Source organism: Paralichthys olivaceus, chromosome 10, assembly GCF_024713975.1.
Source record: "Paralichthys olivaceus isolate ysfri-2021 chromosome 10, ASM2471397v2, whole genome shotgun sequence".
Lineage (NCBI taxonomy): Eukaryota > Metazoa > Chordata > Actinopteri > Pleuronectiformes > Paralichthyidae > Paralichthys > Paralichthys olivaceus.
The window spans coordinates 12,642,673-12,657,345 of record NC_091102.1 but is presented as its reverse complement, the minus strand read 5'-3'; the positions used below and the strand labels follow the sequence as shown (position 1 = coordinate 12,657,345).

General features: G+C 43.6%; 1 protein-coding gene across 1 annotated transcript in view; it reads left to right on the top strand.

The window, feature by feature from the left end:
* Positions 1-13,795, top strand: part of myo10l3 (myosin X, like 3) — a 54,807-nt gene extending 41,012 nt beyond the window's left edge. Inside the window, exons 22-41 of the mRNA XM_020090113.2 lie at positions 1,644-1,750; positions 3,902-4,309; positions 4,401-4,431; positions 4,543-5,373; positions 5,993-6,116; positions 6,355-6,598; positions 6,691-6,786; positions 6,971-7,064; positions 7,473-7,528; positions 7,624-7,766; positions 7,977-8,171; positions 8,324-8,481; positions 8,868-8,991; positions 9,652-9,949; positions 10,035-10,242; positions 10,351-10,487; positions 10,906-11,029; positions 11,122-11,577; positions 11,807-11,998; positions 12,171-13,795. Of these exons, the coding sequence (XP_019945672.2) occupies positions 1,644-1,750; positions 3,902-4,309; positions 4,401-4,431; positions 4,543-5,373; positions 5,993-6,116; positions 6,355-6,598; positions 6,691-6,786; positions 6,971-7,064; positions 7,473-7,528; positions 7,624-7,766; positions 7,977-8,171; positions 8,324-8,481; positions 8,868-8,991; positions 9,652-9,949; positions 10,035-10,242; positions 10,351-10,487; positions 10,906-11,029; positions 11,122-11,577; positions 11,807-11,998; positions 12,171-12,275 (4,131 nt within the window). The 3' untranslated portion in view covers positions 12,276-13,795. The remainder of the gene's footprint in view (positions 1-1,643; positions 1,751-3,901; positions 4,310-4,400; positions 4,432-4,542; positions 5,374-5,992; positions 6,117-6,354; positions 6,599-6,690; positions 6,787-6,970; positions 7,065-7,472; positions 7,529-7,623; positions 7,767-7,976; positions 8,172-8,323; positions 8,482-8,867; positions 8,992-9,651; positions 9,950-10,034; positions 10,243-10,350; positions 10,488-10,905; positions 11,030-11,121; positions 11,578-11,806; positions 11,999-12,170) is intronic.
* Positions 13,796-14,673: the final 878 nt, after the last annotated feature.

The following is a 14,673-nucleotide window of genomic DNA, read 5'->3' as shown; positions in this document are numbered from 1 at the left end:
CAGCTAAATCCACATTTATCCCACTGTGAGTTCCTGCTCTAAGTTGTGGTTCCTCCGAGGCTGTAGAAATCACTGAGACATTTCAGTTTTGTTGTAATTCCCCTGTTTGGGTTTGCAAACTATGAACAGTGTCAGCTGCTCACATGGGAGAGTGAAATATAAATGTCCATATTGAAAAGTTTGATGTGAACCATGTGTTGGTTCCTAATAAGTATATGGTGCATAACCACTAATATGCACATGCCTATGTATATTACATTTCTTACACATGCAGACAGTGTAAATCTTTGGTGTCACTGTGTTTTACTGACTTACAGAGATCATTTTTCCTCTGTGTGGGTAAAACTTGATTTTGCTTTCAGGGACTCCATTCCTCCACTTTACAGAGTATAGATGTATATTTTGCAGTGAAAGAGGAAATAAATTAGTGTGTGAGTCATTCTGTGCTTGTGTTTTTGATGGCAGCACAATATTTATGGTCTCAGGGAAATGCAGTGTGGGTTGTGTTGTGAAACAGGCTGAGAGACAGAAAGGGGCTAAATTTCCTTTTGGAGAAACAATCTGTGTGTAATTATAAGTGTGCAGAGGAAATGTGTGTGCTCAGAATTAGGGGCTTGGGTCACATTGCAAGGATGGAGTGTGTGTGTGTGTGTGTGTGTGTGTGTGTGTGTGTGTGTGTGTGTGTGTGTGTGTGTGTGTGTGTGTGTGTGTGTGTGTGTGTGTGTGTGTGTGTGTGTGTGTGTGTGTGTCCCATTTGTTTTACAGACGTGGGAAGGATGTGGATGAAGAGGAAGCTTCCTTCTCACAGACTTTATAGAGGCAGGCCAGGCTGCAGCTGTGGGACCCTTTGATTAGTGGAACATCTGGGAAACAATCACACACACACAACAGCCACCCCCCACCCCCACCCCTCACTTATACTACTGCTAGCATGGTCAGACAGAGCAAATCTGATTATCTCTAGTAATATCATGTCACTACTGTCTGTCCATGTCTTGCGAGCGTTTAGGTTCAGGAGGACTTGTGAGCTGCCGAGCGTCTCACAGAGATATTGCTAACTTAGAATAAAGTCTCCTGGAGGAAGGGAAGGGTTAACAAAACTCTTCCTCCTTTCTTCATAAGAGCAAGGGGGGGTGTGGCCTGTTATCTGGACACCAGCCACCATCCCTCCCCCTCATCCCTCCATCCCTCCTCTCCCTGCCTCTCCCCTCCCTCTCTGTGCCTTTTCTGCTTTTGCACGTCAGTCGTGCTACCAACACAGTAGCAGCAGCAGCAGCAGCAGTAGGGAGACGCTCAGGAAAGGACGCCCCCAACACAATGAGGCTCTGCAGTAGCGGCTTTAGCAGCAACACTGCAGTCCCAGTGCCAGTGTGCCCATCTGCTCTGCTCCGCAGCCCTGGAGGGCAGCTATAGCCTGCAAAGCCTCAGCTGCACCACAGCCTCCTCTGCATTGGGCACAGGGTGCTGCCAACAGACAACAGGGGGGCCCTCACATCTCTGCAGGCCCTCTTTTATATCTCCCTTACTAAGAAGAGGAACTAACCCATCCTGTCTCCTTCCACTCCTTCCTTCCCCATCCTCACCCCCCGTCTCTGTGTCTCTGTCACTGCTCGTCGGCCGTGGCGTTGCCCCTCGTCCCGCAGGTGTTCTTGAAGGAGGCCCTGGAGCAAAGGCTGGAGAAGGAGAGGGAAGAGGTGCGGCGCCGGGCTGGCATGGTGATCCGCGCCCACATCCTCAGCTATGTGGCAAGGTGAGTGGTGGTGTGTGGAGGAGGGGTGGAGGGACTGAGTGGCAGCGACAGTTGTCAGTGTTTGTTTTGTAATCGAGGTGTACAGTCTGTGTATGTGTTTGGACAGGGAACCAGGAGAGGGAGGGGGGTGTGATGTGCATATGTGCATACCTTTGCGTGTGTTTACCTTTTTGTGAGTGTGTTATGTGGCTTCATAGACAGTGTTGTTTCACAGATTCTGTACTGGTTTAAATTATACAGTTTTATAGTTTTTACTGAAATGTGTCTCACTCATGGTTCTATTCCATCTTGATGATTCACCAGTGGGTCTTTCATTATAAACTGAGGCTGTGCAGCCAAACAATGTACAGATCAGCAGAAAGTCTTTTCTTGTACTTCTCATGGAGACCCTAATGATTCCAGACAGGGTAATCACTTTTATTCACTTTACAAACTACATGTATGTTTCAGTCCTCAGACTCTCGACAAGTAAAATCCTCAGGTAATAGTCAACATCTGATTCTAGAAACACAGCATTGATAAAGTGAATACAGAGTTCGACAGAGTGCAGGATTATTATATTTTTGTCTTTTTCACACGGGTGAAATGTGTACAAGAAATATGAATCTCAAGACATCTGGAATATTTCCATATAATGTAACAGTGCAGCCACAATAAATACAGCTTTGGGATGGAATTTTTACATAAATGTTTTATAGCCAATGCTGGAAGAAGTATTCAGATCCTTTACTCATAGTGCAGTAATGATATATTTTTTGGATTAATATCACTGCTGCATTAATGTGTTTGTTGCATTTGACTGCTGCAGATGTTTGTGTAGATGTCGAAGGTTGATATCCTTTCTTTGTATAATGTTTAATGTACAGCAATGCATCATATTCTGTAAGATCATCATATGTCTGTGATGTATCTGTATTCAAATGTTTTCGCAACACGTAAAAGAACAGTTCATCCTTGAGTTTCTCGCAAACTTTCAAGATTAAGGACTCAGTCACACATATGTTAACATAGCATGGGGAAAACTTTGCCTCCCATTCACTTCCAATCTGCGCAATTGAATAAAACATTCACTTCCTGTGGCGAAGCAAATTGTAGCGTGGCTTCCTGTGGAGTTCAACTTTGGTGAACTTTGACCTGCGATGTCCATTCCAGATTTGCATACGTGTGACTAAGACATCTGGAGATACATGGTCTACTTTGACAGCTGGAAGGTAAAGCTGTCAGACAAATGAAGTGGAGTAAAAAGTATAATATTTCCTGCTAAGATGTAGTGACTTAGAAGTAGAAGGTTGCGTAAATGCCAATATTAATGTAAAATACAAGTACCTCAAATGTGTACTTAAGTACAATACTCGAGTAAATGTACTTTAAACCACTGTTAATAGCTTCATACAGTGAGGAGAGAATAAAAAGGGCGGGTGTATAAAACGCTTCATGCACTTGACTGGTTTATCTTGAAAAGATCCGGAATGATGTCGCTACTTCTTTAAACCACTCTTGCAAAGTATGTCTGAATAGTATTAATTACCCAGAATACTATCTTCAGTACAGTAGAGTGAGTTTTTTCCTCCTTTCCGCTTCACCTGACAGACAGCACATCCATCACTGCTGCGGTTTTTGAAAAATCTGCACATGCAGAAGCCCCCTAGGTGTGTAATGTAGCTGTGTTCCGCCTGCGTGCTGCCATACATCAAGTCACATACGGTCCTCTGAAAGGCTCTGCTGGGAGAGTATAATGGGGCTGATGACAGTGTTCAGGTTGTGGGTTCTCTTCCCTTCAGAGCCACTCGTACTAACTCAGGAAGTTCCCTAAAGACACAAGTGAAGCCTTTGTGTTATTAAATGTAACGTTATCTCTGCTCGGAGCCTGTCCTGACACCAGTCAGAGGCTGTGGAGCGATTACTGTGGAGACCAGGCCAGGGCCAAGGGTCAGAGAGTCAGAGCATTGTGTGTGGTCCTTTTGTAAGTCGTGTGTGTTTATATGTTCAAATGCATGTGCAGTGTGTGGGTGATGGGGCTTAGTCACAGGCCCGAACACAGCAGCCCACATCCCCACAGTGGAACAGCACAAGGTCATCACACTCTATGTTGGGGACGGGACTGGACTATATACTGGATCCAAATGTGTGTGTTTTGATTTTCCTCACCAGGAAACAATACAAAAAGGTTCTGTCCAGCGTCGTCACCATCCAGAAGAACTACCGCGCCCACTTCTGGAGACGTGTCTTCCTGCGCCTGCGCGTGGCCACCGTCATCCTGCAGAAGTACCACAGAGGCCGGCGTGCCCGATCGCTCTGTTGCCAGCTCAGAGAGGAGAAGCAGAAGCGGGAGGAAGAGGAGAGGAGGAGGAGGGAAGAAGAAGAGGAGGAGAGAAGGCGAGTAGAGGAGGAGGAAAAGAGGAGAATGGAGGAGGAGAGGCAAAGGAGGGAGGAGGAGGAGAAACAGAGGCTGATGGACGAGGAGATGAGGAGGAGGGCGGAGGAGGAGTCAGTGAAGAAGGAGGAGATGAGACTGAAGGAGGAAGAGCAGAAAATGGCAGCTAAAGCAGACAAGAAAAGGTAGAGTGGTATGATAAAAGTGAAAATATTGATACCAGATGAGGAGGATCATTTCTGAATCTTCATTCATGTATTATTTTTTTGTTTTTAGGAACTCACTGGTCAATGGTGCTTGTCAGAAGGTAATTTATTTTCCATGACCATGATAACATAAGTGTCAAATAACCATTGAAATGACAAAAACCATGTCATGTAAATGTGGGACCATAAACCTTTCCTTGTCCTCTGTGCAGAAGGAGCTGTCCCAGACTCTGTCCAACAACCACACCTCTGAGGAGGAGAGCCGTCAGATGGAGGAGATCCTGCGGCTGGAGCGGGAGATTGAGCGTCTGCAGAAGCAGCAGGAGGACGGCGTGTCCCTCCTCGGAGATGTCTCTCAGGAGGAGCTACGGCAGATGAGGGACGCCGAGATCTACAGACTAGAGAAGGAAGCTTCCCGTGTTGCCACAGAGTTCCTGGAGCTGCTGGACTTCGGTGGTCTGGAGCCATCCCTCTCCAGCGAGGAGAACCTCCACGACCCGACTGAGTCCACTGCCCCTCTGGCTGAGGAGGAGGTGGACGAAGGTTTTCACGCTGACGACGAGTGCATCCCTCTGCCGGACTTCCCTCCCCCGGCTGCAGTTCCTCTTGACAGGGAAGTATTCCAAAGCATCCCCCCTCCACCGCCTGCTTTTGCAGAGGGACTACTGCTCTCCACCTCTTCAACCTCCTCTCCTGCACTTGGGAAGCTCTCCCAAGTCACCACCAATGGACTGACTCATGCCCCTGTTCTCGCAGACTCACAAACCCCCAACCCTCCTCCTGCTCCTCCTGTAGTCACTAACGGAGACAGGAAGCCGTGCCAGAGCGCTAGCAAGGGGTCAATCTCTGAGCCCGTGGGTGAGGAGACGTCCCGCTCAAACCTGCCTGACACAGAGTCGGACTACGACCAGGAGGAGTTTGAGGAGGTTCATGGGAGCTCGGGTGCTAGCATAAACGACGGCCATTTCACAGATGAGGAGGTGCTGCGGAAATCCTCCTGCACCCAGAACAGCCTGGACTCCTTCAGAGGCAGCTCAGACTCGGTGAGAACCTGAGAGTCGTTTATATTGAACACAATGAGTTATAATGTGAAAATGTGCAGAGTTGCACTTGTTAATGATCTGATTAATCATTTGGAGCAAAAAGGTCCAGCGGATGTTATTTTTGGAGAAATTAATTGAACTTCAATCGCTGAATTTTCATCTTCCACACCAGATCTAACTTTAGCTTTTGTTCTCACACACACACACACCTGGATTTCCTCTGGGTATATAGTTCTCACACTTTGCCTCTTCACAGACTGAACTGAATATCTGAGCGTCATGCTGCACAAGTGCGAGTCTGAATCCTCTTTACTTATAAACAGACTGAACTCGTCTTAGAAAAACAGAGAAACACTGTTGCAGCTTATTTGTTTTGGCTTCTGCTGATGAACATGTTCCAAGATACTGCAAGTCCAGCAGAGCGCTCCGACGCAACACTGACAGATCAGCAAAATGTCAAAGGGGAACAAGCAGTGCGTGTGTATGTGTTTTATGATTGTTTCATTAACAATCCCGTTAAATACATTTTGGAAAATGCACTTACTTTGCATAAATGAAGCATCTGACTTCCTGTTCTCATGTCAGACCTCTCTCATAAATGCTGGTGTTTACGTTTCAGTTCATCGACAGCGATGAGGACAACGACGGCTACGTGGACACTGACGAGGAGGTTTCCAATGGGAGAATGAATCTGCTGAACGGCACCGGGCCTCCGTACTTTCATGGCTACCTCTACATGAAGAGTAAGTGGCTTTACCAAATCACTGCCCAGCAGGCATGCACATGATTCGTGCACAGTTGAACACAGTTGTTTTTGAGATGCCTTTCAGGCTCTCAATGTTTCTGGCTGTCACTGTAGTTGCATATATGTAGGATGCATGTATATGTGTGTAAATCGCTGTGTACATGTCCATGGGAGGTGTTGAATTCCACTAAAGTGTTCTTCTTCCCTCTGCTCTCTGCATTTTTACCGCTTTTCAGGTGGTCTCATGATCCCGTGGCGCCGCCGCTGGTGCGTGCTCAAGGACGAGACCTTCATGTGGTTCCGGGCCAAGCAGGACTCCCACAAGTCCGGCTGGCTTTACAAGAAGGGAGGAGGGATGTCCACCTTGTCTCGCCGCAACTGGAAGATGCGCTGGTTCGTTCTGCGGGAGTCGAAGCTCATGTACTTTGAGAACGACAGCGAAGAGAAGCTGAAAGGAACCATTGACGTCCGCACCACTAAGTAAGACCCTGTTCTTAGTCACTGGAGTTAAAAACCATGTCTGTAATGTCTGTAAGTGCTCAAGAGTTACAGTTCACTCTGTTTCCCTGTAGGGAGATAGTGGACAATCATGAGAAGGAAAATGCACTGAATATTGTGACAGAGGAGAGAACCTACCACATCTATGCAGAGTCGCCAGAAGATGCCAGGTATGACATATCCATATATTGTGTATCATCAAACTGTGGCTTCAACCCGCCATCCTCCGTCTCTATAAGTAATGTGTGGAAACAAAGTTCCCCCTTGTGGTTGCCAGTGGAAGTCCACGGTGTAATTTTCAATTACATGTTTGGTAAACTTGTTCCTCCTGAACTCCCTCTGACCCCCATCCAGCGGTTGGTTCAGCGTGCTGAGTCGGGTCCACAGCGCCAGTCCAGAGCAGCTCATGGAAATGCACCATGAACAAGCCAACCCAAAGAATGCAGTGGTTAGTGCCGTTTTACCTCTCTGCTGCCGGGGCCCCAGCCTCAACTCTGTTTTTCACTCGATGAAGCTTTAAGCTGAATCGGCCATATTATTGCTGAAAAAGCAGATTGAACACACTGTAGTGTCATTGTTCATTTAAAAAAAGATTACATTGGTTAATAGCATCCACAGATATAGAAATTACATGAGCCAAATGAAGGGGTGTACACTAAGGTAGTCTCTATCCTGAAACTTAAAAGCATTATTAATTCATCACATTCTTACACCTTGTTTAAAACGGCTCGGGACATAGGACAGTGATGTTTAAGCTGATTTAGTCCATTTTAAATCACTGCAATAATACTCATAATCACACAATGAAAAGTATTGTCAGTAAAGTTTCAATTCATCTCTTTCCTCCTCTGTCCAGGGAACACTAGACGTGGGCTTGATTGATTCCGTTTGTGCATCAGACAACCCTGACAGGTGAGGAACCCTAACCCATGTCTGATTAAAAACATTGTAACTGCTGCACAGAGTGTGTGTGATGGAGCAACATGTGCGATGTGTCTTGTTTCCAGACCAAACTCGTTTGTAATCATCACGGCCAACCGGGTGATCCACTGCAACACAGACACGCCTGAGGAGATGCACCACTGGATTGGGCTGCTGCAGAAATCTAAAGGAGACTCCAAGGTTGATGGACAGGAGTTCTTAGTCAGAGGTCAGTCAGCAGACACAGATTCATTTACTTTGCTATTTTAGAGTGAGGCCCCTCACCCGAATGCTCCAGAAATGTTCCCCTCTTTGTTAAAGCATCTGATCCGGACAATCTTCTACTGCGTTCTTCGTATGTGAAAGGAAAAAGTCTGGAAATGTTTGAAGACAGCTTAAGAAAACGCTTGACGTGGAAATGATTTGTTCCTCCTCACAGGCTGGTTGCATAAAGAGATGAAGTCCGGGGCTAAGAGCACGTCTCTGAAGCTGAAGAAGCGCTGGTTTGTTCTCACCAGTAACTCTCTGGACTATTATAAGTCCTCAGAGCGCAGCACCTCCAAACTGGGAACTCTGGTCCTCAACAGTCTCTGCTCGGTGGTGCAGCCTGATGAGAAGGTCTTCAAGGACACCGGTCAGTTCTCAGTCAACACTACTCCACCTATGAAAAATTTAGTTAATCTGAAGAGCTATGTTGCGCCTTATTAATTGTCATTGATCAGTGTTTAACAACATGCCAGGCTGTTCCTATATCAACTCTAATCACCTTCTGTCTTATTCTCTTAGGTTACTGGAATATAATCATCCACGGGCGTAAACACTCTTACCGCCTTTACACCAAACTGCTGAATGAAGCCATGCGTTGGGCGAATGCCATACAAGGAGCAATAGACAGCAAAGTTCCCATTGAAACACCAACACAGCAACTCATCAGGGACATCAAGGTACCGAAACACTCACCTGATTGTTCGTCCTCCTTGTTTTGATCCGTGTAACATTTAACCTGCTTGTGTGTCATTACATGAGCTGATAATGGTTTTATTATTATTAACATTAATGATATTGTAACTCAAATTCTTTCCAGTCATGCAAACCTGTGGCAGGGACTCACACTGTAGTAAAGTGAGGTACATGGACTCACTACATGTGTGCTGTGAAGTCTGAGCTTTGCCTATTTCAAAACATCCTGTTTTCCTGAGCTTTCACTGCAAAAGTTCATCACTGATATTGTTTCCCTGTTATTTTTCTAATCCGACTTCATCTAACAAACAAGTTTCCAGCTTTGTAAGAATGCTGTACGTTTCACTGATCCAGTTTTCTGTCTTTTTAGGAGAGCAGTTTAAATGTGGAGGCTGTGGAGCAGACATACTGGAGGAACCCCATTCTGAGATATACCCAGCATCCTTTGCACTCTCCTCTTCTACCTCTGCCCTATGGAGATGTCAGTGTCCACTGTAAGTGCTCTGGCCTGCAGCTGCTGCTGTTTGATTTCTGTTGGTTCTGATTGTTTGCTTCTTGGGCGATACTGTTTTACAAATGCTGGAACATGCACTTTTATACATACATTTTTATTTTAGTTCATGAATTTCTTATTTTTCTTCATCACATAGTCTGAGTCTGCCAAAGTGCAGTTCATAGTATAGAGTAATACAGTAAAACTCACAAGAAAAAAGAATAAATGAATTACAAAACTGGACTGACACACATCAGATGGTCTGTCACAATCTTCACTGGCTTCAGTCTTGGCCTGTGTCCGTGAAAATCCGTTCAGTAGTTGTTTGTGTAATCCTGCTGACAAACAAACCATTCAACATTTAAACAAACGTACAGGCTGAAAACAACCTCATTGATGGATGGAATAAAAAATTTGGAAGATAAAGGATGTTTTCAGTGTGACACAGTGTTTGTACACTTGCATTTCAATAAAACTTAAGCGATATATTTGAAAGTTCTCAAATCCCATTTAACAAGTTATTACTTATTATTTAAAATGTGTACAAGGGATATTCATCTATCTTGTTCTATATTCTAAAATAGGTTAAGTGATTATTTGGTTTGGGGGTAGAGTTATGGTCAGTTGTTAGAAATGAACTTTACCATCTCTTTCCTCCCAGTGCAAAAGGAGAAGGGTTACACCAGCCTGCAGGACGAGGCCGTGAAGATTTTCAACTCGCTGCAAGAGATGGAGGCCGTTTCAGACCCCGTGCCAATCATCCAGGGAATCCTACAGACCTGCCAAGACTTGAGGTCGTTAAGAGATGAGGTTTACTGTCAGCTGATCAAACAGACCAATCACGTCCCGCACCCCAACAGTCTCGCCAACCGCGCCCACTGGCACCTGCTGACCTGCATGAGCTGCACCTTCCTGCCCAGCCGTGGCATTTTACGCTACCTCAAGTTTCACCTCAAAAGGTAAGAGCCACTCAGACCCTCATGAACGATTACAGCTGACTGAGACTTCCAGCTCACCCCTTTTTCTGTCTGTGGACATTTTCAGGATCAAGGAGCTGTTCCCTGATACAGAGATTGATATGTTTGCCCACTTCGTCAGTGAGTCCCTGAAGAAAACCAAGACCAGAGAGTTGGTTCCCTCCCAAGAAGAAATCATGGCTCTTCTTACCAGACAGGAAATGACGACCACCGTCTACTGCCACGGAGGAGGCTCCTGCAAGATCTCCATCAACTCACACACCACTGCTGGAGAGGTGAGCTGTGGTCACAAACTAAAACACGGTTATTTTAGATCTTCGGGTGGATCTTGTGTCTCATCTTGTCATGATGTGATTGTTGATATCTCGTCTCTTTTTCCTCAGGTGGTTGAGAAGCTCATCAGAGGTTTGGCCATGGAGGACAGCAGGAACATGTTTGCGCTCTTTGAGCACAACAACACCATAGACAGAGCTGTGGAGAGCAGGGTCCTTGTGGCCGATGTTTTGGCAAAATTTGAAAGGTATGTTATTCATGATTTTGTAGACGTTTTCAGGACATGATGCTGATAGTTATCATCATCAATAACCAAAGAGGGCAAAAGTACCACATTCTTCAGTCTAATAGAGGTATTGTCCCTTTTGGTAGAAATCTGTCTCTATGTTGGGAAGGTCGCACTCGATGATGCAAAATAAAAGTAACGGATAATTCCCCTGAAATGCATCAATGCAAAAAGTGACAAGCCTGTTTTGAAAAAGTAAGGAGTACGAATCAGATACAGTATATGTGTTCAAATGTCGGGGGCTAAGTTGACAGAAAAATAAAGTACAGATACCTAAAAAAACCCTACTTAAGTACTGTGGCAAAGTATTTCTTCTTTGTTACTTCCCACCTCTGGAAATAAAAGTGTGTAATTGACACAGCTGTGATTTTCCCACCAGACTGTCTGGCAGTGAGGAAGCTGAGAACGAGGGCCAGTGGAAACTCTATTTCAAACTCTACTGCTTCCTGGATGTGGAGAGCATGCCAAAGGAAGGAGTGGAGTTTGCTTTCATGTTCGAGCAGGTGTGTTTTACTCATCCTGTCGCACTTTACAAAGCTTTTCTTTTTTGACCACAAGTCGCATTTGTTGCTAATCTTGAACGTTTTTCCTTCAGGCCCATGAGAGTTTGACCAGAGGCCATTTCCCTGCCCGCGAGGAGACCCTGCAGCACCTGGCGGCTCTACGCCTGCAGTTTCTATACGGGGAAAAAATGCGGGCCAACTGGAGCCTGGAGAACGTCTATCCTGTGGGCCGCCTGCGCAGTCGCATCCTGCAGTTCACCAAGGTGGGTGGAGCATCGGGGTCGGGCCAGACTCTGGAGCGTCGGAGAACCAGCTTCCTGGATGGGACACTGCGTCGGGGGTTGAAGACGGGCTCGATGAAAAAGCAGCGCATGGAGGAGGAGCAGATGCTGGAGATGTGGATAAAGGAGGAGATGTCCGCCACCAGAGCCAGCATCGTGGAGAAGTTGTCTCGCTTCAAAGGTCTGGATCAGCACCAGGCCATGCTCAAATACATGACCATCATCAAAGAGTGGCCTGGATATGGATCCACACTGTTTGATGTCGAGGTAAATTCACTCTGACCTTAATCATAACTTTCATATTTACCTCGGTCCGTCTGGACCTGTGGAATTACATTCTCAGTTTAATCCAAACCAAAACAACACGTCTTAAAGGTTCCTCTGAACTCCAGACTAAATTTACTTCATTTGAAGTGTGAAAACTCACAGATACCCAATCTGCAAGACTGATCACACGTTTAATAATGCTCTTAAAATCCTTTTTATGTCTTTCAAGTGCAAAGAAGGAGGCTTCCCTCATGATCTGTGGCTGAGTGTGAGCGCTGAGAACGTGTCTGTCTATAAGAGAGGGGAGCCCAAACCTCTGGAGAAGTTCCCATATGAACACATCATCTTCTTTGGCGCTCCGCAGCCGTGCACGTACAAGATCACAGTGGATGAGAGAGAAATGTTCTTTGAAACACCACAGGTACAATTGTTTTATTTATATGTATGTGGATATACCTGTATATACAGTATATGTATTATTCATCAGAGCATAGATCACAGCAGCAGACGTTATTGTTTAAGGAGTTATTTTGCATGTGAAGTTTTTGTTTTGTGTTTTTTAATAACTGTGCATTTCTTCGTTACATTTCCAGGTTGGAGAGATCACAAAGATCATGAAAGCCTACATAAACATGATTGTGAAGAAGCGCTGCAGTGTAAAGTCTGTGTCCAGCTATGGAACCAACTGGATCAGGTGATGGTCTCTAAAGGACTTGGATACAGTTTGAACACCACATCTGAACTATAACGAGCAAGAATGGACAGAAGAGAAATGAGAAGAGGAATAAAATCCCAAAACAAACTCCATCCGAAAAAGATTAATCTCTAAAATAAACAAAAACTGCAGATGTCTTTCCTGCTCATGTGAGAGCATCTGCACCGTTTTAAGCTTTATCATCATCCTGAGTGTCGCCTCCCTTCATGCAGTCTCCAGTCAGTGTTACTCGCCCTATTTACACTGGTCATTTCTACCATTCTACTTGAAATGTAATTCAGGAATCTGTTGGTGGATTTTATTTTCAGTTCCACCCCAAAAAATATTCAAGACACACATTAGCAACTGAATTTAGACTTGATCTAATTTCCATCAAGCCCACATCCCAAACTGTGTAAAAGAATGTGTTGCAGTGACAAACACACACTGTTTTCTACAGAATATTGCAGCCCAGTGTAATGAATGTTCTCCTGGATGGAGATTCCCTCAGGTTAATGTGTAATGTAAAGTGTCATCCTCCCAGGGAGATCCTCTCCCTCATCTTGCCTTATTTAAGTTTTTATTGTAACTATTTAATCTGGTTTAATTAGTTCAAGTGGAAATGTGGCCTTTCAGATACATTTCGAGGTGTTGCGTATCTTGGGACGTTGCGGTTATTGTGTCCATGGGTGTGTGTGTGCGACAAAAACAAGTCAAATAAATGCAGCAAATAAAGAAATTCAATGTAAATAACCACTGCATCAGTGGAGATGCAACGTTTATAACCACTGCAGTAGAGTATTTTCTCAAAAGGAAGCAGTACTAGAATCAGAGCAACGCTGATTTAACATGAACTGAATTGGCTTGGGTTTGTCTCTGAAACTTTTTGTAGCTGAAACTGATGTTCGAGGAAAGCATGGTGTCATCTGTATAGTGTGTCTGTGTCTAAAAGATTGTCTTTTTTTAGTAATGTCAAAGACCACGTGAGGGTGGAGTATTTATTTATTGAAGTGTCAGTAGACGAGAGAATAAGCTCAGAGAAGTGAACTGTGTGCTGGAAAATGTAATGATGCCGTTTTGCTTTGTTTGTGTGTTCAGGGACACAAAAAATCTGAAACAGACACTTGTTCATGATTTAAAATTGATTTTCCAAATTTTTAATCCTGTTTCTGACCATTTGTCATCATGAAATAACCTCAGTGTGTTAACCGTCATATATTTCCTCTCCTCAGCCTCAAACGATTCAAGCTTAATCCAATGAACCATCAGTATATGTCATGATATATGGTCCAAACTTAATGAGCTTAGCATTTACCTCACATTGCATCACTGTCTTCCATTGCTCTCCGATCGTACTTGCGTCGGCGTTCTGGTCAGCTGCCGGCGGCCACACCAGAGACTGATCATGCCACTGACGATGACTGTACTTCTGAGATTTCTGATTGTTTTGAAGAGGAAAAATCAGAAAAATGTTTTATATCAGAATTTAAAGATGCTTTAATAAATTATTGTATTTCAAAATGGGTTGTGTGTTTGTTTCTCGTATTTTGTCATGTCTTATGCCTGACCATATAAAATTAAGATTGAAAAGGTTTCGTCTCGATGATGAATATATTGAAGTGTGTATTTTTGTCTTATTGTGGATTCCAACATTTGTCATATTTATAGTGCTCAAACATTTTGGAACATTCTGAAGAATTTTTCAGAAATATAAATACTCTATACGGAGGTTTATAAATTATGATATAACTAACACTTAGTAATCATATACTAATGCTTTATTTAAACAAATAGTAGTGCTCTAACTTTCTAATGATAACAATAAAGTCATTGATGTGCATTTTTAATGAGCCATCATCACAAGTCAGTGAGTCATCTGCAGTAACAAGACATTGGTAAAGAATTTGTACTGTCTGCACTTGTAAATTATTATTATTAGCAGTAGAACTAAATTAATAACTAGTATTATTAACAATTAATAACTCAAGCTTATATCTATATCTTTTTCTATATATTTACATCTTTAAATACATATCTATAATAATATCAATACACCTACATCTATATATGTATCTCTGTCTATATCTATTTCGACCCAATGACTATTTCTGTCTATGTCTCTCTCAATATCTCTTTTTTTATACTTATCTATACTTATATAACTATATCTATATTATCTGTATCTGTATCCATATAGCTTTATCTATAACTTTATATCTGAGTTATCTCTATATCTTTACCTACGCCTATATATCTGTAACTACAGTTTATATAACTATATCTATATTATCTGTATCCATATAGCTCTATCTATAACCTCATATCTATCTAGATATAAAATGATATCTATATCAATATATGTCTATGTCTAGTTCTATATAAAAGCATTAGTAAATTATATA